This window comes from Ceratotherium simum, chromosome 26, assembly GCF_057802395.1.
Source record: "Ceratotherium simum simum isolate JZ-2026a chromosome 26, ASM5780239v1, whole genome shotgun sequence".
NCBI classification, from domain to species: domain Eukaryota; kingdom Metazoa; phylum Chordata; class Mammalia; order Perissodactyla; family Rhinocerotidae; genus Ceratotherium; species Ceratotherium simum.
Genome location: NC_141925.1, coordinates 15,637,077 through 15,663,459, shown reverse-complemented (window position 1 = coordinate 15,663,459; position 26,383 = coordinate 15,637,077). Strand labels below are relative to the sequence as shown.

Here is a 26,383-nt window from a genome sequence, read left to right as displayed (position 1 = left end):
TACTCTGCTGGTGGGAATGCAAATGGCATAGCCATTGGAAAGCAGTTTGGCCATTTCTCAAAAAGTTAAACATAAACTTACTATATGACTTAGCAAATCCACTCCTAGGAATCTACCCAAGAAAAATGAAAACCTATGTCCATACAAAGACTCGTATGTAAATGTTCATAGTAGCATTATTCATAACAGCCAGAGTGGAAACAACCTAAATGTCCATCAACTTGTTAATGGATAAGTAAAATGTGGTTATCCAGAGTGGAATACTATTCAGCAGTAAAAAAGGTATAAAGTACTGATACTACAACATGGATGAACCTCAAAGACACTATGCTGAGTGAAAGAAGCCAGATGCAAAAGATTACATATTTAATGATCCCATGTACACGAAATGTCCAGGAAAGGCAAATTTATAGAGCCTATAAAGCAGATCGGTGGTTTTCTAGGGCTAGAAGTGACAGCAGTTTGACTGCAAACAGGCTTAAGGGAATTTGGGGAGTGGGGCTATGAAAACGTTCTAAAACCGGATTGTGTAATAGTTGCACAACTCTGTAAACTTACTAAAACTCACTGAATTGTACACTTACAATGGTGGATTTTAGACTATGTAAAATATATGTCAATAAAGCTACAAAACCAAACAAAAAAACCTTCCTGCAAAAGCAAATAAAGTGAACTGTGCTCATTTCTCCATACTCTGCACCTTGACTATCTTTTTTGGATAAGAAGGCAGTCTTGAAAGTACAGTCAGCCCTTGTTACCCACAGGTCCTACACGCACAGAGTCAACCAACCATGCCTACAATGGCTGCGTCTGTACTGAACACGTACAGACTTTATTTTCTTGTCATTATTCCCTAAACAATATAGTATAACAACTATTTACATAGCAATTACAATGTATTAGGTATTATAAGAAATCCGGGGCCAGCCCGGTGGTGTAGCGGTTAAGGTCAAGCGCTCCGCTTTAGTGGCCCGGGGGTCGCAGGTTTGGATCCTGGGCGCAGACCAACGCACTGTTTGTCAAGCCATGCTGTGGTGGTGTCCCATATATAGTAGAGGAAGATGGGCACGGATGTTAGCCCAGGGCCAATCTTCCTCAGCAAAAAGAGGAAGATTGGCCACAGATGTTAGCTCAGGGCTGATCTTCCTCACCAAAAAAAAAAAAAAAAAATCCAGAGATGATTTAAAGTATACGGGAGGATATAAATACTTTGCCATTTTATATAAAGGATTTGAGCATCCTTGGATTTCAGGTATCCACGGGGGTCCCAGAATCAATCCCTTGTGCATACTGAGGGACGACTGTATTGAAAGTAAAATAATTACTATTGACTAGATGTGGAGTTAATTAAATACCTTCATGGTTATTTTCTTTGAGAAGACACAAATCAAATCTCCTCCAGATGTAAAACTCTCAGAAGTCACAGTTCTATACTACAAGGCTCTATGGAGAGATGTTGCCAATAAAAATATTTTGAAGAAGGGCTTGTTAGTTGTTTTCTCACTTGAGGCACTCAGCAAGCAGCCCCATCACGTGCATCCAGGACGAGAGGACCTTCTCCAGGAGCATTTACTTTGTAAACTAACAACGGTGATGGAAGAGGAATGGGCTCGGGTTTGCCTCTGTCACGAAACACTAAGATAGCACCTGCCAGACAACATGCCATCTTAAAAGACCTCCAGCGCCCAGCGTAAAGACTCCCAGGCTCCCCTCAGCCTCTCTCCCGAGAAGCAGGTGAGAAAACAAATGTCCCATTGCCATGACCCTGAACAAGAACGGGATCCGTCCTTTTCAACTAAAATGGCTCTTCAGAAATGCTTTGTTAACTGTGCTTGAAAATCATAATGCACACATTATTCCTTTTACAGTGTGCTTCTGAGCACGTTTTGCCAAATCAGGATGATCTTAGGGGTCAAGAAACAGAACAAGCTGTTTTTCTTACAGAACTGGCTCTTGTGATCCAAAAGTTTTTATTGGATCAACAAATTCATTAACAAAGAGGATGCAACAAATGTACCTCTCCTAACACTGTAAACATGTTTTCTTTGTTCCATAATTATGCAGAATATGACCTAAAAATGCACATATTAGAGACACACAACCATTAGTCCCACAGATACAAAGCTCTGGTCAAGGAAATCCAAAAGACAGTTGTCCAATCTCTAGTCTGCACAAATCGTAAATATGTCGGGGATTGCACTGGGGCCAATGAACTGCATAACCCAGGGGCATCATTAATTCTGTAATTTAGGGTGAATTTCCTGGAACTGTGCAGTGCACAACCTGTGCAACTGCACATGGTGGCCCTGGGATTAGCCATCTCATAAAAACACAGAGTCACAACCAAGGCTTTCCCAGGAAGTATGTGAAAATGGAACAGATAAAAAAAGTAGAGTGAGACCCTGAAGGCAGGCCTCTGAAAACCCTAATTATCTACAAAGGAGTTTTACATAGGAAATGTTGGGAAAAAAAAAAAAAAAACACTAGACCTGACCTGGATGACTATTTTTAGAGCCTTCACTTTCTGGTCCGAGGCCCAGGCGTCCTTCAGCGACTGGTTAAGCTCCTCTATGCGGTTCACGTAATCCTGTTGAGTCAAATTCAACAGCTCCTTTTGGGATCCCTGTGGGCAGAAAGTAGGAGGGTGTAGGCACAAAAGGAAAAACATTGCTGGACCACCACCCCCATGAACAACACTGAGTACTGGCTGAGCCTCCATCTTCCTCATACCCGCACCAGGGCTGATAGTTTCCTCTTGGGATCAAACAGGCTCTTTGAGTTTTCTGCAAAGATGGGCAGAGTGCAGCGACTGAGAGACTGGGCTTGGAGGCAAGTCAGACCCAGGCCAGCTCCCAGCTCAGCCTCTTACCAGCAGTAAGACTCTGGGTGAGCTGCTTTCCCCCAGAGCCGCATCTGTGAACAGGGATAACAGGCCTGAGCTCATTCAACAAATGGTTATTGGGGCCTGGTGCATGCCAGGCAGGGTATACCAGATGCTCGAGACACAAGGTGAGCAAAAAGACACGACTTCTGCACCAACGGGAGTTTAAGGTACAGACGAGACGGACATTAATACCAACGGAGATAAACGCTCGGGAGGAGACAATTCTACGAAGACACGTGGCACATCCACTGAATCTGAGGTGTTCACTGTAAGAAGCACAACTGTTTCATGTACCAGCAAGGAAGAAAAACTGCTGATCGTTGATAGGCACCAATTGAGGGGTACAGCCCAACGTCAGGGATAGTCAAATGTGGGGGAAAAGGTCCACCTTAGAATGGAAGAAACATGGTAACAAAGGAACAGACTCTAGATGGGTGGTCAAGCATGGTTTCCTGGGGCCAGCCTCAGTGGTCTAGTGGTTTAAGTTTGGCGTGCTCCACTTTGATGACCCGGGTTCGGCTCCCGGGCACGGGTCCCGGGCACGGACCTACAGCACTTGTCAGTCAGCGGCCATGCTGTGGTGGCGGCTCACATAAAAAAAAAAAGAAGAGGATTGGCAGTGGATGTTAGCTCAGGGTGAATCTTCCCCAGCAAAAAAAAAAAAACTGGTTTCCCAGAGAAGTGATGCTTGACTCTAACTCTCAGTGGTGTACAGGTGTTAACTAGGCAATGGGTGGGGGGGATGTTCAGGACAGAGAGCAGACCCCAGCGAAAACCTGGGGCACAGGAGATCGAGATGATCACACAGATAAAATAACAATGTACGCAAACACTTGGCACAGCCCCTGGCACACAGTACATGGTCATTAACACTCGGCTACTGTTAAGACGCTATTTCCCCAGCTCACAGGAATAAAGGTCACGCTAATCCACGAGGAGCCCAGGAACCAAATCGTTTCTATATGAACGTTTCCTGGAATCCACAGTGAAGGACTCTTTATTAAGGAACGACAAGCAGAAGGTGCAGGAAATCTGGGCTGACCCCAACTGGTCACTTGAACTGTGAGACAGGGTCCTCCCTGCCCCTCTGTAGTAGGAGGAGCCACGTGACCAGTCTGGGCAAATGGGCTGTGAGCAGAGGGGCATGTGTCCCTTGTGGGCTGAGGCAGTGAAAAGTGCCCCTTTCTTCCACTCTGCTGTGACAACCCTGGAAGCTGTCTGCTGAGATGGCAGCATCACGAGATGCTGGTGTGTCTGTCACCTGCACTGGATGGGTAACGTGAGGAAGAAACAAACCTTTGCTATGTTAAGCCACTGAACTACGGGGGTTCATTTGTTACCACAGCATAGCCCAGCCCTACCCTGATTAATACGCTATGTTAACCCGGACCACGGGGCAGCCTCCTGCTGCTGTGAGCAGGGAGAAGCAAGGAAACCAGCCTGCAGGAAACAATGGAGAGCTAGAAAGGGCTCAGTGACAGGAGCCCACACAGCACCAAGAGGGACAGAGGACAGCTGACAGGTTTCTGGCGGTTCTTCAGTTCCTGGTTCCAGGCCACTGTGTCCTTGGGTTCAGGGTAATGCCCCTGTATCCTTCAATATAGCCCCCATTTTCAACCTGAGCCAGCTCAAGTGACGTTCTGACACTCACAGACTTTGATCCAAACCCTCAGCAACTCCCTTCCAACCAGCCAAGGTCGACTGATGCCACGCAGACCGAGGCTCCCAGGCACCCTAACTCAAAATGTGTCCTTTCTGAATTGGGAAATAAGATATTGGCCTATTAGACTCTGCTGAGCACCCAACAGCTCTGACCTCAGAGCTGGGAAGACCCTGAGTCCGGGGGCAAGATGCAGGACAGAGCGATGGCAACCGCCATGATACGGCCCTCTGTGGATTTCAAAGCATCCCCAGGGTCCACACAACTATATTCTTCATCCCCTTTCTACAGGTGAGGAAACGGGTGTAGGAAAGGTGAAGCCCCAGTGGTGCCCTGTTACCAAGCAGCCGAGCTAAGGCCTCCAGACACAGGATGATGGTGACAGTGGCTAACACGCAGCTCACGTACCTCGGGCCACTGCTCTTCTAAGCACCTCATCCCTGTAACTCATTTAATCCCTGTGACAACCCTAAGAGGCAGGGACTATGTAGCATCCCCATTTTATAGAGAAGTAAACTGAGGCACAGAGCTGTTAAGCATCTTGCCTGAAATCACAGAATTACCCAACAGCAGAGCCAGGATTCAAACCCATGCAGTCATGCTCCAGAGTCTGTCCTCTTACTCACGATGCTATGCTGCTTCTCTAAAAAATATTCCAGAGGACACAAACTCACCCATCTCCAGGGGCCAGGTTAGTGAGTGAATCAGGACAGGGAGGAAATGTGCAACCCGGACAGTGCATGCCCAGCTGAATGCAAGAATGTGGGTACACAATCATCAGGTGGATTTCAAGAGAAGCCAGGAATCTGGATTTATATGTTCAATTTACAAATTTTTAAGAGTTGGCAAATGAGCCATGTTTTTTAAAAGCATGTGCAGGCCAATTAAAAGATTCCTGTGGGCCACAGCCAGCCAGCAGAGCGGCCATGTGCAGCCTCTGCAGAAGTGTATGATCTTTATACGGTGGTTCCCAGGGGGATGGCTCCAGCCAGCTTTTCCAGTTAGACCCTGTCCCCAGACGACCTGGGCTTGCTCACGCATCTCAGTGAGAAAAGACGCCTTCAGAAAACCAGCCCAAGGCAGGCTCCTGTGAGCTCGGCCAGCTGCACCGCTGGCATCTTTCTCTGGACCAGTCGGTGCCTCGGGAGGACCGAGCACAATGTGTGGCTCCAGAATTCATCAAAGAGCAGCCACCAAGACTGATCTCACTTGGCAGAAGAAACGAAAGCACCGCTCCTCTCCGGGCTCAGCACATGACCTGCTCACCTCCTCAAAGTCATCCAGCTCCTCCAGCCTGGTCCGAACCTTCTCCGACATTGCGGATGTGGCGGTCCCGGCTTTGCCTAAACAGAATGGATTCATGTCACACAGGTGGCTTTCCTCTGTCACCAATACCCCCAAAGGAAGGCATCTTTCACTCTACACTTCATCATGAATAAAGAGGCCAGGGAACAATTTCATTACAGAAAACTCTCCGAGATTTTGAAAGCAACATCCTTAGTAACCAAAGTTCCATCGGAAACATTTCTGCTCCGAAGCTGCCCCTGGGAGCGCAGCCGGCCAGCCTCAAAAAGATTCCACTACATTCGATACGTACAAACTCTTCACTGCATCATTTGTTTACTCCTAAAGAAAGGCGGTCCAGCTAAGGATGCCAAAAATCCATCATTTAATTGTTGTCCACGAACAAAAGGCCCTCTCAGGCTAGTACTCAGGGTAGAACTGTTGTACTCCTATACTAACAAAACAACAATCTCACTGTCTGCCCAGAGGTAGAAACACTAGGGTTTCAAAGCCCTCTCTTCAAGCAAACAGGACTAGCTGTGCCTCCTTCCATCATCTGTCAGCACAGTTCTCTCCCTCAGCAGGGACTGGCAGAAAGAAATGAAGGAAAGGACTCCAGGCCGAGAGCCAGCCACAGGGCAAGGCTATCTGTCCAGCTGGCGGCTGCTCTCCGGTGCCTCGTATTTCAGACATGTCCCCATTTTAAGGGGGCTTCTGTTCTACATCTGAGGTCCCTTTACTCCTGCCTACCAAACTCACTCTCCAAGTTTGTCTTTTAAGGCACTGGTTTCTCAGCTGGTATCGACTCACAGACTTGTCTGGGATCAGCTGAGAGCATGGCACTACTGCTGAATTACTAACCACTACTAAAGTAAAGACGTTTCCAAACAGTTTACTTTTACCTTGTTTCTACCTTTTCCTTCCTTTTGAAATATAATACACACAGAACATGCATACATGTACATTTTAACAGATAATTATAAAGCTTTGTAGCCACCACTCGTATTGCCCTGCTGCTTTCATTCACCACTCACTTTAGTTCGTGAAATTGACCCATGTTGTTGCACAGAACTGTGGTTCACTCACTTCCACTGCTGTTTAGTATTTTCCATCATGTGACTATGCCACAAGTTATTTCTTATTCTACTGTCGATGGATGTTTGGGTTGTCTCCTCTTTGGGGCTACTAAGAACAACGCTGCGGTGAACATTTCTGTGCATGGCTCCTGATTCATATATGCGTGCATTTCTTGAGGGCAGTGCTTCTCAACTTCTACAAGAATCACTTAAGGATGTGTTAACATTCTGATTTTCACCAGGTCTGGGGCAGGTCCTGAGATTCTGTATTTCTGATCATGTCAATGCTGCTGGTCCTTGGACCATACTTTAAGAAACACGGATTTGGGTAAAGGTGGAAAGAGCCAGCTGTAACTGTTTTAAGTTTTGCAAGTCACACAGTCTCTGTTGCAACTACTCAACCCTGTCACTACAGCACAAAAGCATCCATCGACAATATGTAAACCAATTGCCATGGTTGTGTTCCAGTAAAATTTTATTTACAAAATCAAACAGTGGGCCAGATTTGGCCTGCAGGGCACAGTTTGCCCATTTCTGATCTAGGGTATATCCTAGCATTGGAATTGCTGGGTCCAAGGGTTGGCCCATATTCAATTTTAACAGATAATGCCAAAATGCTTTACACAGTGGTTGTGTCATTTTACACTCTCACCAGCAATCTATGAGACTTCCTACTGGTCTACATTCTCACCAGCAAGTGCTATCATCAATTTTTTTGATTTTCCCAACTGGTGGACAAGCAGTGGTATGATTTACTTTTTTATGGTTTGGGGGTCACAGTTACACCCATAACAAAAATGCTTCCACTCTCTTGATTTCTTTTGTGCTGTCTCAACCTGCAGAGAATGGGGGAGAGTTGCAGCTGCCATACCAGCAATGTCCACATAAACCAATGTCGTGCTTCTCTGCACCCCGGCAGCATGTGATCCATGTCAGTCATTTCAGAATCACCTGGGAGCTTCAAAAAAGAAATTCCCAGACCCCATTCCTCAGGATTAATTCAACAAGTGGAGTGGGTCCATATTTGTATAAAAGTTCCTCAGGTGACCCTGCTGCACAGCCCATCTGAGAACCCTGGTCCAGAGCTTCTGACCATGGATCTTAGCAGTGGAAATTGAGAACTGCTGTGTTCAGGGATCAGAGGCTGGTAAGACTGAGTGTGTGACCTCCCTCACCAGTGCATCTGCATTTTCACAAGGGATAAAGACTTAAGGCAAAGGAAAGGATCTCTAAAAAGGAGAATTTCATCCGTTCCTCAGCTGGTGAGGAGGTACCTGGAGGGGAAGACCATTGCTCTGTAACTCTAAAATCAAGCAGGGAGCATATGGTTTAGTCCTGGTAACTGATCTGATCTTTTCTTTCATTCATCAACTAAATATGTATTTCAATTCTACCAAGTCTATACATAATCTAGGAAATAATAGCTTCAACTGAATTAATCATCAGGGTTGGATACCACAAACTTTTTCCTTCGTAAAATTATATTAAAGGTAATGGGAGAATTCCCCACCAAACCAGTAACAACAACAAAAACTCACCTTTTTCAGATCCCATAAACAGATTCTGCAGAGGCAAAAAAAAAGGTTAATACTTTTTAAAACTTACTGGATTCTATGACAAAAACACTTAGAAGATACTTAAATTATTATTCAAATAGCACTAAGACAATACAGCCCATCATTTTTCAACAAAGCCATTTACTTATCCAAATGAAAAATTAAAATATTTATTCAAAGGAGGAAAACACAGCTCACTAAAAACTACTGGAGATTCAGACTTCTTCTCAATTCAGGAATCTCAAAGTGAGCCAAGAAACAGCAAAATGCTGATAACAACGGAGTCATGTGATAGCATTTCCTTTACATCAGGGTTTCTCAGCCTCGGCACGACTGACATCATAGGCTGGAAAAATTCTGTTGTTGGGCTGTCCTGTGAGCTGTAGGAGGTTTAGCAGCATCCCTGGTCTCTACTCACTAGACGCGATTGCACCCCCACAGTTGTGACAACCAAAAATGTCTGCAGATGTTGATTGCCATACGTCCTCTGAGGGGTAAAATTACCCCTGCTTGAGAATCACTGCTCTAAATTAACTCAACGCATTCAGAAAATAGGAAGAAAAAATTTTAAATAGTCCAGTAATTCTGCTTGCCTTTCTGCTCAACAAGTACAGCCCCGGGAGAAGGAGGGAAAGGAGAGGTGCTGGGGCACAGCCTTCCTAGTTGCCTGCCGAGTTCACCCCTTCCTCCCGACTCACAGCCCAGATTTCTGAGGGGCACACTGTCCCATATCCCAGCTCCCTTGCATCTGCATATGGCCTGTGACTATCGTCAAGACAAATGGAACCGGACATGTTGAGGGGATTCCAGGAAGTCTCCTTAAATGAGAGAGGGTGCATCTTACTTCCCCCTTCCTCCTTCTAACAACCTGGACGTGAGGTGGCCCTGAACGTGGCAGAGCAGCAAGACAGGAAGAGCTGAATCCCTTATGACTCTGGAGCTGCCATACCAGCCCTGAACCACCCACCTCTCTCTAGACTTCTTTTCAATGTAAAGAGAGAGAAACATCACTCTTCTTTATGTCATCAGGGAGGGCTTCCGTTAGAAGCCGCTGACCCGAGTCCTCAATAACTCAGGCATTAACCTACTTTCCCTAGTTGGTCTCAGCTCTCCTGTGCCCTTCATTATGTGAACAACTGGCTGAGTGGAGACTAAATCTCTATTTCATACGTGTCCCCAGGCACAAGCCGACGTCACCAGTGGGCACCCAAAGAAACAGCACACTTCCAGCTCTGGAAGAAAACCCGGCTCTGCGAGACTCGCTGAGTAACATTAAGAAGTAAACCCTCTCGGGGGTGGCACTCTCCACACTTCATGACTCAGATCTCCTCCAGAGACGGGACTCAGTTGTTCTGGTTCTTTCTCTGAACTGTGCCATACCCGATGTTAACCCATTTTTTGAGAAACCAATCAGCACATTTTCTCCTTAAACACTGACTTAATAGGTGAAACTTACAGAGCCCTGGAGTTGGGGCAACATAACTGCGATATTGTGATTTATAATAAGAAATAGATATTTGGTCTTCGTCCTGTTTCTGGTCCAGAGCTCCTAAAATCCTTGGAATTTCCTAAGTGATGAGAGCATAAAGGTGTCTTTTGTTATGTTAATACCATGACTTTTGGAAAGCTCCTAAGGATGGGGGCTGGTTGCCAGTGGAACCAACTATGTGATTAGAAGGTTGGAACTTGCAGTCCCACCCCGCTGACCTCTGGGGAGGGGTGAGGGGCTGGAGACTGAATCAATCACCAATGGCCAATGAGTTAATCAATCATGCCTGTGTAATGAAGCCTCCATAAAAACCCAAAAGGACAGGTTCAGAGAGCTTCCAGGTTGTGAACCAGAACGCTTCCACATGCCTCTGTGCCGGACCCCAAACTCCACGGGGACAGAAGCTCCTTTGCTCGGGACTTCACCCCATGTATCTTCTTCATCTGACTGTTGATTCGTATCCTTTGATATCCTTTGTAATAAACCAGTAATCTAGTGAGGAAAGTGGTTTCCTGAGTTCTGTGAGTTGCTCTAGCAAATTAATCTAACCCAAGAAGGGGTCGTGGGAACCTCTGATTTACAGCTGATTGGTCAGAAGCACAGGAAATAACCCAGGCTTGCAACTGGCATCTGAAGTGGGGGGCAGTCTCGTGGGACTGAAACGTAACCTGTGGGATCTGATGCCATCTCCGGGTAGAGAGTGTCAGAATTGAGTCGAATTGTAGGACACCCAGCTTGGTGTGGAGAAAAACACCCATACACTGGAATTGGGTGCAGAATCATAATAACAAAAAGAAATTCCTACTAAATCTGAAGTAGACCTGGGAGAAAAGTGTACTGGTACTCACAATAGAGAGCTTTTCTGTGGTAGTGTACCGGGCAAGGATTTCTCCTCGTTTGCTGGCCCAAGGCTCAAAATCAGATCCTACGATGGTGTTATCATCTCTGTCACGTTTCTTTCTGGAGCTGTCCTGAGGAAAGACAAGACAATCTCTTCAGTAGGATTATCATTTTCATCTTTAAAAAAATAGTATAAGCAAACATGGTGACTATAGTTGATAACATGGTACTGTATAACTGAAATCTGCTAAGAGAGTAGAAATTAAATGTTCTCACTAAAAAAGAAAGGTAAATATGTGAGGCAATGGATGTGTTAACTAACTTGATGGAAGAATCCTTTCACAATGTGTACACATATCAAATCTTCACGTTGTACCCTTTAAATATATTACAATTTTATTTGTCAATTATACCTCGATAAAGCTAAAAAAAAAAAGAAAGTATAAGCAGAAGACAGATAGTCCCTCACTGCAGAATAACACAGGTCTGTCTAAAGGTTTGCTATGATAAAAACTTTTCAGGCCAATTCACCACAAACAGCCAATAGATACATCCAAGGATGCTCAAACTCATTAAGAATCAAGGAAAGGCAAACTGAAAGAGATCATTTTCCAATAATCAGAATGGCAAAGTGTTAAAATGACTGATAATATCCAGGCTGGCAAGGATGCAGGCCCTCTAAAATACTGCTGGTGGGAGTGTGTATAAACTGGTGAAGCCTTTTTGGAGAACAGTTTGGCAGTAGCCATCATAAACTTAAACACACGTTGCCTTAACCCAGTGATGAACTTCTAAGAAGTTATCCTGTAGAAATCCTTGCACATATGCACCAAGGTGTATGTATGGTCAAGGAACAATGCACCACAGTCTACACCAGTAAACACAAGGGACAGACTATGTGTCCATCAGTAGAGGAATGGCCAATCAAAGCAGGTAATGCCCATTCTTTAGGGCACAATGCAGCTGTTCAAAATAAGGTTGTTCTATAAGAACTAATATGGAAAGTTCTCTAAGACATATTGTCAAGTTAAAAAAAAAAGCATAAATAGGGGCTGGCCCCATGGCCGAGTGGTTCAAGTTCCGCGTGCTCCACTTCCATGGCCTGGATTCACGGGTTCGGATCTGGGCGTGGACCTACTCCACTCATCAGCCATGCTGTGGAGGCATCCCACATACAAAGTGGAGGAAGACCGGCACAGATGTTAGCTCAGGGCTAGTCTTTCTCAAGTGAAAAAAGAGGAAGATTGGCAGCGGATGTTAACTCAGCGCCAATCTTCTTCAGAAAAAAAAAAAAGCATAAACATAGTTCAATTTAGGGCCGGCTCCATGGCTTGGCAGTTAAGTGCGCATGCTCCGCTACTGGCGGCCCGGGTTCGGATCCTGGGCGCGCACCAACGCACCGCTTCTCCGGCCATGCTGAGGCCGAGTCCCACATACAGCAACTAGAAGGATGTGCAACTATGACATATAACTATCTACTGGGGCTTTGGGGAGAAAAAAGGAGGAGGAGGTTGGCAATAGATGTTAGCTCAGAGCCGGTCTTCCTCAGCAAAAAGAGGAAGATTAGAATGGATGTTAGCTCAGGGCTGATCTTCCTCACAAAAAAAAAAAAAAGAAAGAAAGAAAAAAAAAAGAAAAAAAACACAGTTCAATTTATGTAAAAAAAAAAAAAGGGCCGGCCCCGTGGCTTAGCGGTTAAGTGCGCGCGATCCGCTGCTGGCGGCCTGGGTTCAGATCCCGGGCGCGCACCGACGCACTGCTTCTCCGGCCATGCTGAGGCCGCGTCCCACATACAGCAACTAGAAGGATGTGCAACTATGACGTACAACAATCTACTGGGGCTTTGGAGGGAAAAAAATAAAAAAAAAAAAAAAATAGTAAAGAGATGTATGCAACGCCAGCATAGAACGATGGTTGAGAGCATGGATTCTGAAGTCAGACAGGCCGGGCTTGAATTCCAGCATGGACGTGACTAAGCATCTCTATTCTTCCATTATAATCCTCTTTAAATGAGGATTATAATACCCCTCTCACAGGGCAGCATGAGAACTAAACTCAGAAAGTGCCTGCCACACAATAAGCTGATACTATTACTGTTGTTGTTGTTATTTATATATCACCTTGTATGTAAATGCTCAGAAATTATTGACCTAAATACCTATGAAAATATAAAGAAAAAGTATAGAATACACATTACACTGATAACACTGATGACCTCCAGGGTGGTGAACAGAATGAAGGGATTTGGTCACAGGAGTTCATCTGTAATGTTTCTCTCTTACATAAGTAATTAGTGAATTACTTATGTAATTACATAAAAATAAATCCAAAAGAAAGAATTATAAAAAGAGTAAAATTAAAATAAAGAATTTTAAAATGCTTAAAAAAAAAAAAGGAAGAAGGTTCCAGGACTGACACCAGCCTCTCACTGGCAGTGTCGTCCTCCACAAGCCGTACCCTGTGGACATCCGGATTATTTGAATTACTAAAACCAGAACCCACTCGTGCATTACTTGTGAAATTTAAAAACAAACAGATGAAAACACCCCAGCCGCAGGACCGATCACCAGCTGGACGACAACTGGTGGGGAGTGTTACCATGGCAGCCGCCGCGGCTGCAGGGTCAGCAGTGGCTGCAAACATGGAGAGGGGGTCGGTCCCATCCAGGACGCTGCTCAGCGGGTCCACCACGGAGCTGGAGGACGAGGAGGACGTGGAAGATGTGCTTCCCTTCCGGCTCACTTTCTTTGTCTTTGACTCCGTGACCTGCGGGGAAAATTTATGGAGGTCAAACAGAAATCGCCTATGACTTTTCCCAATGAAACACTCAAATGGGGTTTCCCTCATTCAGTTAGGTGAACCGACTGTTCCTCTGCTGCAGGGACGCTTATTTTTGTGACCAATTGACATGACTCAGAATCCCAGCTGTGGAGGAAGGGAAGGTGGGAGGCTAGGGTAAGGAAGGAAGAGACAGGGCCACTATGATTCAGAAGATGGTGATGTAACTGCATTCCTGCAGGGCCTTCTTACCCCAAGTGTGGTCCCTGGAAGCAGCATCCACGTCACCTAGGAGCTTATAAAAAATGTAGACTCTCGAGCCCTACCCCAGACCCATTGCATCAGAATTTGCATCTTGCAGCAATGGTCCAGACAGGGTCATGAACCAGGGTACGTGAGATCCCAGGGTCACGGCACTCTGAAGACAGTCTCCATGGCTCTGCGTGGCCACCTCATCTCCACAAAGCAGTGACCGCCCAACTCCTCCCTTTCTGGAGAACTTCTTCCAATGCCATGTCCTGGTGTATGTGTTGAGGGGTGGGTGGGGGTGTTGGCGAGTGAAGCCATGTTTTTGTTCCATTCGCCCCCATCCCTCCCTGACTTCAGGTGATGACCGGGGTGAAACCCTGAGCCAAGAGAATCCAACCAGAGTCTCTCTGCTGAAAATTCAGGATCAACATCCAGAAGGACTAGTTGGGCTTCACTCCTTTTTAAATGAGGAAGCTATGAAAACCCAGGGGCCGAGGGACAGTGATGGACACTTTGAGCATGTGTCCACGGGGAAGCAGAGAAACCAGGAGAGAGGGAGAGGGGGAGAGGAGGAGAGGGGGAGAGGGGGAGAGGGGGAGAGGGGAGAGGGGGAGAGGGGGAGAGGGGGAGAGGGGGAGAGGGGGAGGGGGGAGAGACGTGTAACACAATGAAGGAGACAGTGTGTTGGATAAAAGAGAATTTGACTGGCCTCTGTCCCTGATTCCTGGAAAGGAGACTAAGTCCTTGGAGCAGCTGTCATTCATGAGCCCCTGAACACACCTGAGTTTATGCTGACGAGATGATACAGCATGGGGACTGGTCACAACCAAGACCAAGCATATGACTGGAGGGTTTGGGGCTTCAATCACCTGGCCAAGGAACCACTCCATCATGCCTACGTAATGAAACCCCAATAACAAGTTTGGACACCAGAGCTTGATGGAGCTTCCTAAGCGGTGAACACACCATGTACCGGGAGGTGATGCACCCTGATTCCACGGGCAGAGGGCATGGAAGCTCTGCATTCGGGACCGTCCCACTCGCCCTATGTGTCTCCTAATTTGACTGGTCCCTCGTTTGTATCCTTTATAATAAAAGTATAAGTGTAAGTATGGCACCTTCCTGAGTTCTGTGAGTTGTCCTAGCAAATTACCAAACCTGAGGGGGCCTGGGGAAATCCTAGGATTTGTAGCCAGCTGGTCAGAAGTGCAGGCAGCCTGGGGACCATTTGCAGCTGGTGTCTGAAGCAAGGGCAGTCTCATTGAACACCTTGCCCTAAACCTGTGGGGTATGACACTAACCCCGGGTAACTGGGCAAAGCTCCTCTCACTAGTGCACACTTGTCATTTGGGTCTGCCTGGCATCCATTTCTCCATCTCCCAGGCTCAACAGGCCAAACATTCTTTGGGAAAGCAGCCCTCACCGACTCTCAGCTCCTGCAGGCTTGGTGGGGTGGACTCGGCTCCCACTTCCCAGAGCAGGCACTAGCTCCAACCCCGTCAGCCTAGGGTCACCTAGGTCACCAGGGTTGGTTCACAGAGGGACACATAACCCAACTGGGTAAATGAAAACTGCTGGAGAAGAGATTCTCCCTGCTGTTGTGTTGCTGAGCCAGCAGGCTGTGAGCTTAAAGTCGCTGCATAGTCCGTTACCGCGTGGGGAGTGAGCTGCTAAGAATGGAACCAACTCACTGGTGGGTCAGCCACAGCCGCACAAGCCCATGGGGACTCTGGGGGCCCTGGAAAACCACAGCTCAGTCTTGTGACCTCCTGCTTTACGTAATCACCTCTATGAGTTCTCAGGTCCTCTGCCATTAAGAAACTTTGTGTCCTCGGTATCCACTGGCATCTGTCTGTCAATCTCATCTCCACCCACGCTGACAACCACACAGTTTCTATTACTTGCTAATAAAGAGTGCTTACCCACAAGAGAGGGACCATCTCATCTCTTGCCTGCTTTCTGTTTTGTTTTGTTTTTTAAAATAAACTTACAGACAATGATGCTGTTCAGGCAGCACCCTATGCTGGTAGAGTGATTCTTAGTATTCCAAACAGGCCAATTAAGAAGCAAGATATATTTTATTTACACCTCCAAATCAGGAACAAGCCCATCCCATACTCCTGACAACCTCACTAATACGAGAAAGGGAGAATAAAAATGATGGTAGGTGAGGAAAACATCACAAAAATGGGGCAGGGAATAAACCGGTTGATTTAAATATGCAAAGAGGCTATTGCAGGCAAAACAGAAAAGACCTAGGAACACCACCTATAATTTTCTGGAATATAATTTAGAAAGGCCCTTGACAACACTTACAGTTATGGGCTTCAATGGGTGATAGTCTCCAAACTCCAGTGGCACAGCCTCCAACCGGCATGATGCAAATTCAGCCTTGTAGTTCCTATTCCTGGAATGCCTGGTGAAGAGCAAACCCCAGACACCAGTTAATTGATGGAGATACACAACACACTAAACACTTTTTGCTGAGACTTCCTCAATAATGAAGTGGTTTATAGTGGAACAGTATTTCTTTTTTTGTGTGTGAGCAAGATCAGCCCTGAGCTAACATCTGATGCCAATCTTCCTCTTTTTTTTGCTGAGGAAGATTGGCCCTTTATATGGGACGCCACCACAGCATGGCTCAACAAGCAGTACATCGGTGTGCACCCGGGATCCGAACTGGCGAACCCCAGGCCGCCGCAGCAGAGCACGCTCACTTAACCACTTACGCCACTGGGCTGGCCCCTGAACAGTATTTCTACCAAGACTAGCAAGAGAGGCTAAATAAAAAAATTTTAACAATCACTTTGAAGGTCTAAGGAGCTGCCAGGGTATACAAGACCTGCAAGGCCAGACACCAGAGCAGAGGCAAGCTCACTGCGGTGAAGCCAACTTTCCTTGCCCAGCTTTCCCTCACAGGGCATTTGCTGATTCCTGGCACGGGATGAGAGGCTGAAGCCCGGCAGAGGGCGGCTGCTAGGAGGCAGAGCGGCCAAGAGCTTTAAGGAAAACTCTCGGGGCTGGGGAGAGAAATTAGGGTCAGGCCTATCGAGACAGTCAGGGCTTGAAGGAAGAGCTTCTGAAGAGAAGAGAGTGCAGAGAAGTGAGAAATCCAGCCTGGTCTCCCCTCAAAGTATTCGCCAATTAAGCTGTGAGGAGCCAGAGAAAGGAGCCAAGCAGAAAGCAGATGAGGAGCAGAGAGTTTACATCAGTCTTGTGGGGGCTTAGCAAGTGAAGGGACTAGTGAGATGCAAAATAAAAGGGGAGAGGGAACTCACACGGAAGGTGGGCAGCACAGAAAAGAGTGTAAAAGACATAGGGACACAAAGAAAAGGTCTAACACACATACAATTGGAAGCCCAAAGGGGAAGAGAGAAAGAATGGACAGAGGCAGCATGTGAAGAGACGATAGCTGAAATTCTTCCCAAACTGAAGAAAGACATCAAACCACAGATTCAAGAAACACCTGCGCCCCGAGCTAAACCAGTACAAAAACAACCACACTCAGGGCCTTCATAGTAAAACAGCTAAAAACTAAAGCGAGGGGATGTCTTAAAAGGAAAAAAGATGCATTATTTTCAAAGGACAACAATAAGATTATTGTCTCTGCACAGAGATGAGAGCCAGGAGACAAAGGAATGACACCTTTAAAGTATATAGTGAAAGAAAAATCGCCAACCAAGAATTCTACACCTAGTGAAACTACCCTTCAAATGTATGGGCAAATGAAAGAAGCTTCCAGTCAAAGAAAATCTGAGAACAGCAGCAGGAGAGCCACACATTAAATTAAAACAAACAAACAAAAATGCTGAGGGCAAAAAGTAAATGGTTCCAGTTGAAAGCAAAAAATAGAGAGAGAGGTATTTAATTATGTGTGTATATATATACACATACGTGTATAAACTAAAGAGTAACAAAAGATAAAGGTGTGGGTAAAACTAAATGAATACTGACTGCAAAAAATAATGCATAGTGTTTAAAATACATGTCGAATTAAAATGCGTGACAATGAGAACATAAAAGACAGGAGAGATGCTATGGTCTGAATGTTTATGTCCCCCAAATTCACAGGTTGAAATCCTAACCCCCAAAGGTGATGGTATGAGGAGGTGAGGCCTTCGGGAGGTGATTAGGTTATGAGGGTGGAACCCTCTGGGTGGGATTAGTGCCCACACAGAAGAGGGTCCAGAGAGCTCCCCAGCCCCTTCCACCACGTGAGGACACAGTGAAAAGGCACCAGATATGAACCAGGAAGAGGGCCTTCCCCTGTCCACGCTGGCGCCACAATCCTAGACTTCCAGCCTCCAGAACTGCGAGGAACAAAGCTGTGTTGTGCATAAGTTACACGGTCTCCGGTATTTTACTGTAGCAGCCCAAACAGATTAAGATAGAAAATTGGTACTGGGAGTGGGGTGCTGCTGTAACAAACACCTAAAAATGTGGAAGTGGCTTTGGAACTGGATAATGGATGGAGGCTGGAAGAGTTCTGAAGAACCTGCTAGAAAAAGCCATTGCTGTGAACGGCCTGTTAAGGGCTACTCCAGTGAGGGTTCAGAAGAGGAGAGCTGTAGAGAAAGCTTCAGTCTCCTTAAATAATACCTAAGTGGTTGCCAACAGAATGTTGGCAGAAATATGGGGATAAAGGTCATCCTGTTGAGGCCTCAGAAGGAAACCAGAGGAAAAGCGATTCTTGTTTTAAAGGGGCAAAAAGCTTGGCTGAATTGTGTTGGTGTCCCAGTGTTTTGTGGAAGGTAAAACTCGTGAGCGATGAAACTGGATATTTGGCCGAGGAAACTTCTAAGCAAAGTGTGGAAGGAGCAGCTTCGCTTCTCTTGAATGCTTACGGTAAAATGGGAGAAGAGACAAATGACTTAAAGGCGGAATGGCTAATCAAAAGGGAAACAAAACTTAAAAATCTGGGCCGGCCCCGTGGCTTAGTGGTTAAGTGCACGCACTCCGCTACTGGCAGCCCGGGTTCAGATCCCGGGCGCGCACTGACGCACCGCTTCTCCGGCAGTGCTGAGGCCGCGTCCCGCATACAGCAACTAGAAGGATGTGCAACTATGACATACAACTATCTACTGGGGCTTTGGGGAGAAAAAGGAGGAGAATTGGCAATAGATGTTAGCTCAGAGCCGGTCTTCCTCAGCAAAAAGAGGAGGATTGGCATGGATGTTAGCTCAGGGCTGATCTTCCTCACAAAGAAAAAAAAAGGAAAATTCTCAGCCTATCCATCTTGAAAGAAATAAGAAAACATGTTGGCCGGGGCTGGCCCTCCCATCACAGGCCGGGAGAGCCAGGGCCTGTGGGCCACCAATGCCACCTCACATTGGGGGCTCCACTCCCCGAATTCCGGCACCCCAATCCTCAGCCACCCCAGGTGTCGTGAATAACATTTGTTCTTTAACAAAAGACATGGGCACTTCCCATTTGTAAACTATCACCTTCCAGAAAAGCAGCTTTTCTGGGCACAGAGGACAATTCCTGTCCCCGCCCCTCCATTTCAGGGAAAGAAACAACTCAAAAAGTACAGGAGGCTGGCCACTTCACCCCTTGGCACGCAAATCCCTTGAATTCATCCCTCCCACCCCCCAGCCCCACCCCTGTGACTTCATTAATATTTGCATGAAATACTAAGACCCTAAACGTAACTGTGCCATGTAATTAGTCAGCTTTACTCAATATCCCCGACTAACCCAGAAACCCAACTCAGCACAAGAGAACTGAGCTCCCCTGTCACTTCATTTCCATCCCTTTCTAAATAAACTTGGCTTTCAGTGAAGGAGAGGAGAAAGGCTAGTTAGTAATAGGGACCAGCCTCTACGTTTGCTTTTTTTTTTAAGGAAAATCTCTACCACAATATATGTCTAGTCCCTCTGGGTCACATTCACATAATATACACTGTCTTCACCTTCCAAAACATTGCAGTTGAAGTCATTTATGAAATATTCTTCCAAACTCCTTTTAATGTTATCAGCCAATCTTTGATTTATAAGACAAAACCCCCCAGAATAAATAAATTGAATCATAGTCAGCAACAGCCATAATGGAGTTTTAAAAATCAAATTACACTTTTCCTCCTTTCAGTTCACTCTTAACTGTATCCATTATAAAGAAAAATAGAATTTAGAAAGGTTAATTTCATAGTGAGTAGAAATGTAATCGGACTTGAAACTCCGTTGCAAATGTGTTTTTCATCCCTATAATAATTATTAACAAATCAATCAACAGCTGAGAAAAGCACTATTATCAAAAACAGCAATATGATTTGATATGCAAAAATTAAATAATAGTTCTCATTTATTACGTGCTTACTACATACTGGGATCCAGGCCAACCCCTTTACCTCCATTTCCTCATTCGATCAATTCTCTGTGGCGGGAACTATGATTATGCCCATTTCTCAGATGGAGGAGCTGAGGCTGTTAGAGCGTTGGTAACTTGGGAGAGGTGAGCAAGTGAGAGACACAGATGCAAACTCAGGTAGCCCGTGTCTCAGATCCAGTAGTTCTATAAATCATCTACAGGTCACCTTGAGAACTTGAAAAATTAAGCAATTGTCCTTTTTTTTTTTTTTTAAAGGACCAAGTTTTTTTTTTTTTAGAGGCTATACTAACATTCAACTTTGTTTTTTATTTTTGCTTTCTGAGGAAGATCGGCCCTGAGCTAACATCTGCCAATCCTCCTCTTTTTGCTGAGGAAGACTGGCCCTGGGCTAACATCTATGCCCATCTTCCTCCACTTTATATGGGACCCCGCCACAGCATGGCTTGACAAGCAGTGCGTCGGTGAGTGCCCGGGATCCGAACCCGCGAACCTTGGGCCGCCACGAACCCAGGGCCGCCGCAGCGGAGCACGCGTGCTTAACCGCTGCGCCACCAGGCCAGCCCATAAAGGACCAAGTTTTGAAATGATTTTTCTTTGAAAGTTTGAGGGGAGGGAATTCTTTGGGGAAAAAATACTGCTTCTGGAAAAAACCTAAAAAGAAAAAAGGGATGGACACACTGACGCTTCCCGAAAATCCATGTCAGATTGCTGTATTTTGATTTTTCTATCACTTTCTTCCATAATTTCCTCAAATTCGCTCTCTGCCCCTCAGCATTTCCTGCAGTTTGAGACGGTAAAGCATTTTCTTCTATGCCTGGGTTTTTGGTCAGGACAACAGCGACCTCCAGTGGGCATTTTCTCAAAACTCCTGTTTTTCCTGCTAATAGCTGATACAGCTGGTAAAAATCCCCATAATCCCAGCTCCCAGCAGCGCAAGAGGCTCCTCAGCCTCCGTGGTAGTCGCCCCAGAAAAAAGGCCAACATTTACACCTCTGTTCCTGGCTGGCGCTGGCCCCTGGCCACTCCAATGTGGTGCAGAGGTCACCAGCAAGGGCATCAACTGCGGAGTGCTGAAATACCCCAGACCCACAGAATCAGGATCCGCACTTGAACAAAATCCCCACGCATGTGATTTACGCACATTAAAGGGTGACAACTCCCTATTTTTATTTACATCTGATAATATGGATGCATAGAATTCCACTACCAGTTTTCAAATTAATCTCCTTATACTGGAAATGCCGAAATCCACCAAATGCTTTTTGTCAGCTATTTTAATTCTCAAGTGATTTTTAATTTATTAATGACATAATTGGGCCACAGTTTTTTCTCCCACAATCACAATATACCCTCCTCCCTAAAAAAGTCCTAAAATGATGCAGAAATTCTGACTCCAGAGGGTATTATTTTTTTCAGTGAAGAAGACTGGCCCTGAGCTAACATCTGTGCCCATCTTCCTCTATCTTGTATGTGGGATGCCACCACAGCATGGCTGATGAGCCACAGCACGGCTTGATGAGCGGTGTGTAGGTCCATGCCTGGGATCTGAACCTGCGAACCCCCAGCTGGCCACTGAAGCGGAGCATGCGAACTTAACTGCTACACCACCGGGCCAGCCCCCAAGGCGTAGTTTTTTTAAAGGTGCTATTACCACAGGATTGGACAGGAAATGTGATCCATGATGTACTGGACATCTTGCATGTAGGCCAGGCCGAACTATATCAGAGACAACAAAAAGTGTGGGTGAAAATGGGCACCCTGGGGGGATACATGACAACACGGCAGGACTTGGGGAGCCCTGCAACCCGGAAACCTCAGCCCAGGAGCTAGACTGGAGGAGGTCCAGCTAACCATAATGATTAGGATCGCAGGCTCTGGGCTCCCACTCAGCTCTTCTTGCCGGCTATGACTTTAAACTGCCTCATCTCTCTGCCTCCATTTCCTCATCTGAAAAATGGGGATGTTACGAGGATTAAATGAGATGCTGCGCATTAAACACTTAGCACATCGATAAGTGTCCAATTTAATGGCAGGAACACATTTCTCCTCTGTGGGCCTCCTCAGTTTCCTCATTCATTCATAAATATTACTGAGCATCTACTATCTGCCAAGCTCCATGCCAGGCACCGGAAATACAATGATAGTTAAAACTCAGTCCCTTTAATTTAAGGACCAACAATTCTGGTGGGGAAACAAAGATGAACAAGCACTACCACACGGAGAAACGTCTAGAGCACAGCCAGATTAGAACCTTCAGAGACCCTAGATGCTAAAAGGCTTATGGCACTTCTCTCTGTAATTTAAAGTAAAAATACCAAAGGTAAAAATGTACTGGGACGCAGAGGTTAAAATAGCATCTTCCTGGATTTTCTGGTGACAAAATTCCAGATAAGTTCCCTGAAGCCAGATGTTTCTCATGTTTTTTTGTGTTTAAGCCTTAATGATTCCTTAAAAAGTGCTTGGCATGACTAGGTCAAAGAAAACTCAGCGTGGAAGTGCTCAGGGGCATCCAATCCTGATTTCGTGTGTCACTGCTTTTGAAGGAAGATAAGGGAATCAGGAAGACAGCTGTTCATCAAGCATAAAACCAGAGGCTGGATCTGATTCTTTCTTTTTTTTTTTTCTTTTGTGAGGATGATCAGCCTTGTGCTAACATCTGCCAATCCTCCTCTTTTTTTTTCTTTTTTTTTTTTTTTTTTTGCTGAGGAAGACTGGCCCTGGGCTAACATCTGTGCCCCTCTTCCTCCACTTTATATGGGATGCCACCACAGCATGGCTTGACAAGTGGTGTGTCAATGCACGACCGGGATCCTGGGCAGTGAACCCCAGGCTGCGGCAGTGGAGCATGCGCACTTAACTGCTTGCGCCACCAGGCCAGCCCCTGGATCTGATTATTTCTAAGGTCTAGGGCTGTATATACTGTCATTTGCTCACTCACTCATTCATTGTAAACCACTTCACACCACTTAGAGAGAAAGATCAGAAAATGATCTCCCGGAGATGTAGAGGCCAGCTCATGTCCCCAGATAATTCCACTCTCACCATCACAACTTGCCCGAGTTCCTCATGCACTCACAACTCCCGCTGGAGCCTGAAGCTCCAATCACTCCCAGCTACTCCAGCCACCAGAGCCCCGCCAGGCCTGTCAGCCTTGGCACGCGCCATTCCCTCCTGCTTGGTGAGCTCCTATTCATCCTCCAAAACCCAATTTAAGGCTCTTCTTCTCTGCAGTCTTCCTGGAGCCCCCAGGTAAGGTTGTGCCTCACTCCATTGCCTTATTTGGACATCCTTCTATTCTGTGTGTGCTTCATTCAAGCATCAGCTCCAAGGAGTATGTCTGGGGGCTCCGCATCCTCAGTGCCCAGCCAGGGCCCTGCACAGAGCAGGACGAATGGCGACCATTTTACAGATGAGCAAAGCAAGTCTCCTCTAGATAAACTGAGCAGCTCGGGAACAGCCAGGTCTCCCGAGTCACGCAGACTCAGAGCTGAGTCCAGCACTCTGCATCCAGCGCCCCCAGAACCCGCGCCAACTTCTCCCGGGAAAGCGGAAGCCGGGGAACTTGAGTTTTCCGTAGGGAATGAATGGATGGAGAGGGCGGCGTGGAAAGTGCGGGGACGGGGTGGCCGGGGAGAGAAGCAAGATCCCAGCGGTGCAGCTTCAGAGCTCCTCTGCACGGCGTGGCGGCCGGGGATTCCGTGGTCAAGACAACCCCGGGGTGGGGTGGGAGGCTCCACCAGCACCCAACAGAGAGAGCCATTCACGGTCACATACACACTCGCAGAGACAGAGATCCAGAGACGACCAAGGCCAGCCCCTCCCCAAAGCCCACCCGCCGCTGCTTCCTTACCACGGAAAGACGGCCATCTTCCCAGTCACATGACCGCTGGTTCTGCGGCCGCGGGCCCTCTTTTCCCTTCCAGTCCCCGCCCCGCCCCGGCCGCCATGATTGTAAAGGGCGGCCGCCTCCCGGCAGAGAGCTGATTGAGCCGTCCGCCGGCGCCATGATTGTGAGGGGCAAGCCCCCTGCCGCGGAACCCAGGCTGCGCCGTCCGCCAGCGCCATGATTGTGAGGGGCAGCCGGAGGCCCGGGAGGCGTGCCGGAGCGCTTACGTGCGCCGCGATCGTGAAGGGCAGTTGGCCGCCTAGCCTGCCTGCGCCCTGTGGGGGCGGAGAAGAATCCAGACACGGCGGAGCGAAAACGCTAACCGAGGCTGCGGGTGGGAATAGTGTCTCTGGGGTTCCGCGTGCGCGCGGTTTTGCGGCTAATTGGCAGTGGGGCTCGGGTAAGCCACGCCCCTCCCCAGGCCGCCGCTTCCCCCCTGTGCGTCGTGAGGTTGGGCACTTCCGGTGTCCCCCTCCCATGTGTGACAGCCTGGGCCTCTAAGGGCCCTGTAGGGTCCGAGTACGACAGTTTTTAACAGGAACTAAACCAAATGGGGAAATTGGGGGTCGCTTTTCACCCCGCTTGGCAAAGCTGTGAGTTTCTGTGAAGGTGGATATCCGTTTCGACCACAGAACTTATGTGCTCTAGTGTTTTCTCTGCTTTTAAAAAAAAAAAAAGTGAGTCACGGGATATTTTCCTAACCGCTACCATTTACTAAAATCTTACAGTGTGTGTCAGGCACTCTGCCGAGCACTTTGCATTCCCCCTTCATTTACTTCTCACTGCAAACCTCTGAAATGAATACCATTGTCACCTATTACGGAGAAACAAGGTGAATTGCCCAAGGCTAGGAAGTGCCGCAGCCGGGACTTGACCTCCCTCCAAACCAGAGGGACTACTAGTTGAACCCGTATAATGGGGGAGACTGTTGGTCAATCAGGCAGCTCCTGACCCTCGCTTTTTTCCCTTTTCCTTTCCTCTCCTGTCAGAAAGAGCTCTTCAGGAAAAGGCAACAGAATATACTTTCAACCCTCTGATGGAAGATGTAGTTTCAGCACGCTGAGTCCTAGTATCTTCATTTGTGAAATTAGGATAACTGACTTTATGGTGAAGGGAGACGATGAGAAAATCCCTGGCAAAGGGCCAGCACTCAATTGAAGCTGTCCGTCAGTAGACAGGCAATATTGTACCTTCTGTGATCCTGTTTCCAGAGAGCTGCTGTCCCCATGGCAACACACAGTACTTGCGACGTATCGTAAAGCAGTGCTGCTTACGCTGGAATGCGCCCAGACTCACCTGGGGATCTTGTTAAAATGCAGCTTCTGAGTCAGGGCTGGGGCGGGGCCTGGGCTTCTGCATTTGTATCAAGTTCCCAGGTGGCACTGGTCCCTCTGGATACATAAGGGATTGTAGGAATTGTGGGTGGTGCCACGTAACTTAGCAGGCAGTGGAGCAGAGCAGCATGTTGTGCGTGTCAGCATATTCACGCATCCTCACTCATCCATACCCGTTACATATTGGGTAATGGAGGTAATCCTGAAACAGGTTGTTAAAACTTAAGGAAAGTGTGAATGAGGGATTTCCCCCACCAGAGGCTGAGAAGCAAAACCATGGTTCTGGTGGCAACTTTGTCAGTCACCTCAAGAAACTGAAGAATGGTGAGCCAGAGAGAAACCAACCAAAACAGGGAGAGAACAGATTAAATAAATAAATGAGTGAAAAGGTAGTATTTTATTGTCAAGTATAATTTTGGTTAGACACGATTTTTGCCTTCAAAACTGTCTTTAGAACCTGATCAAGGAATGACTCCACTGCACCATATTCCAGTTTGATTTGCTGTATTCAACGACTAAAGGTTCTTCTGTTTTTTAAAATTATTTTTATAACCTATATATGTATGCTCCCAATGGCCCCTTAGATAAAGCATTCCAACTCCATTTGCTTATTTTTTTATAACTATTACGTTTCATAGTAATAGTTTTGGGGGGGATGGTCTGTGGTTGTTCGTGGGACAGTGACACGACGGAAAAAAAACATCATCTCGAGAAGCGGACCTTGTTTTCAGCCCAGTCTGAGGAATGAGGAGTTTCCAGTCATGTCCACTCTTCCCGGCATATGAAATCAACATGCGTTAAAGGGTGGCCATAGGACAAGTGAGGGGCTCTTCCCACACTGCCTGGCAGATTATCACTGCAGTGTCTCCTCAATACGAGGTGACCGTGAGGAGCATTTTACTATCCTCACATTAGAGATTACGCAGTAACGAGAGGGGATTTTTAAAGCTGTGCAAATCAGCAGCTTTGAGCTTCAACCTTAGCATTCTCCCCCATTCGCTCCTCAGCAGGCTTCTAGCT

The 26,383-nt window shown here is 46.7% G+C and overlaps 1 protein-coding gene across 2 annotated transcripts in view; it reads right to left on the bottom strand.

Moving 5' to 3' along the window:
* The window catches only part of VPS35L (VPS35 endosomal protein sorting factor like), a 117,748-nt gene extending 93,672 nt beyond the window's left edge, over positions 1-24,076 (bottom strand). Inside the window, exons 1-7 of one of the 2 annotated variants that reach the window (XM_087417062.1) lie at positions 23,994-24,076; positions 16,133-16,232; positions 13,388-13,555; positions 10,798-10,920; positions 8,443-8,467; positions 5,811-5,887; positions 2,495-2,623 (exon numbers count right to left, since the gene is read on the bottom strand). In XM_087417062.1, the coding sequence (XP_087273188.1) occupies positions 2,495-2,623; positions 5,811-5,887; positions 8,443-8,467; positions 10,798-10,920; positions 13,388-13,555; positions 16,133-16,232; positions 23,994-24,010 (639 nt within the window). In that variant the 5' untranslated portion in view covers positions 24,011-24,076. The remainder of the gene's footprint in view (positions 1-2,494; positions 2,624-5,810; positions 5,888-8,442; positions 8,468-10,797; positions 10,921-13,387; positions 13,556-16,132; positions 16,233-23,993) is intronic. The other variant, XM_014796339.2, reaches the window with a different exon arrangement.
* Between the last annotated feature and the right edge of the window lie 2,307 nt (positions 24,077-26,383).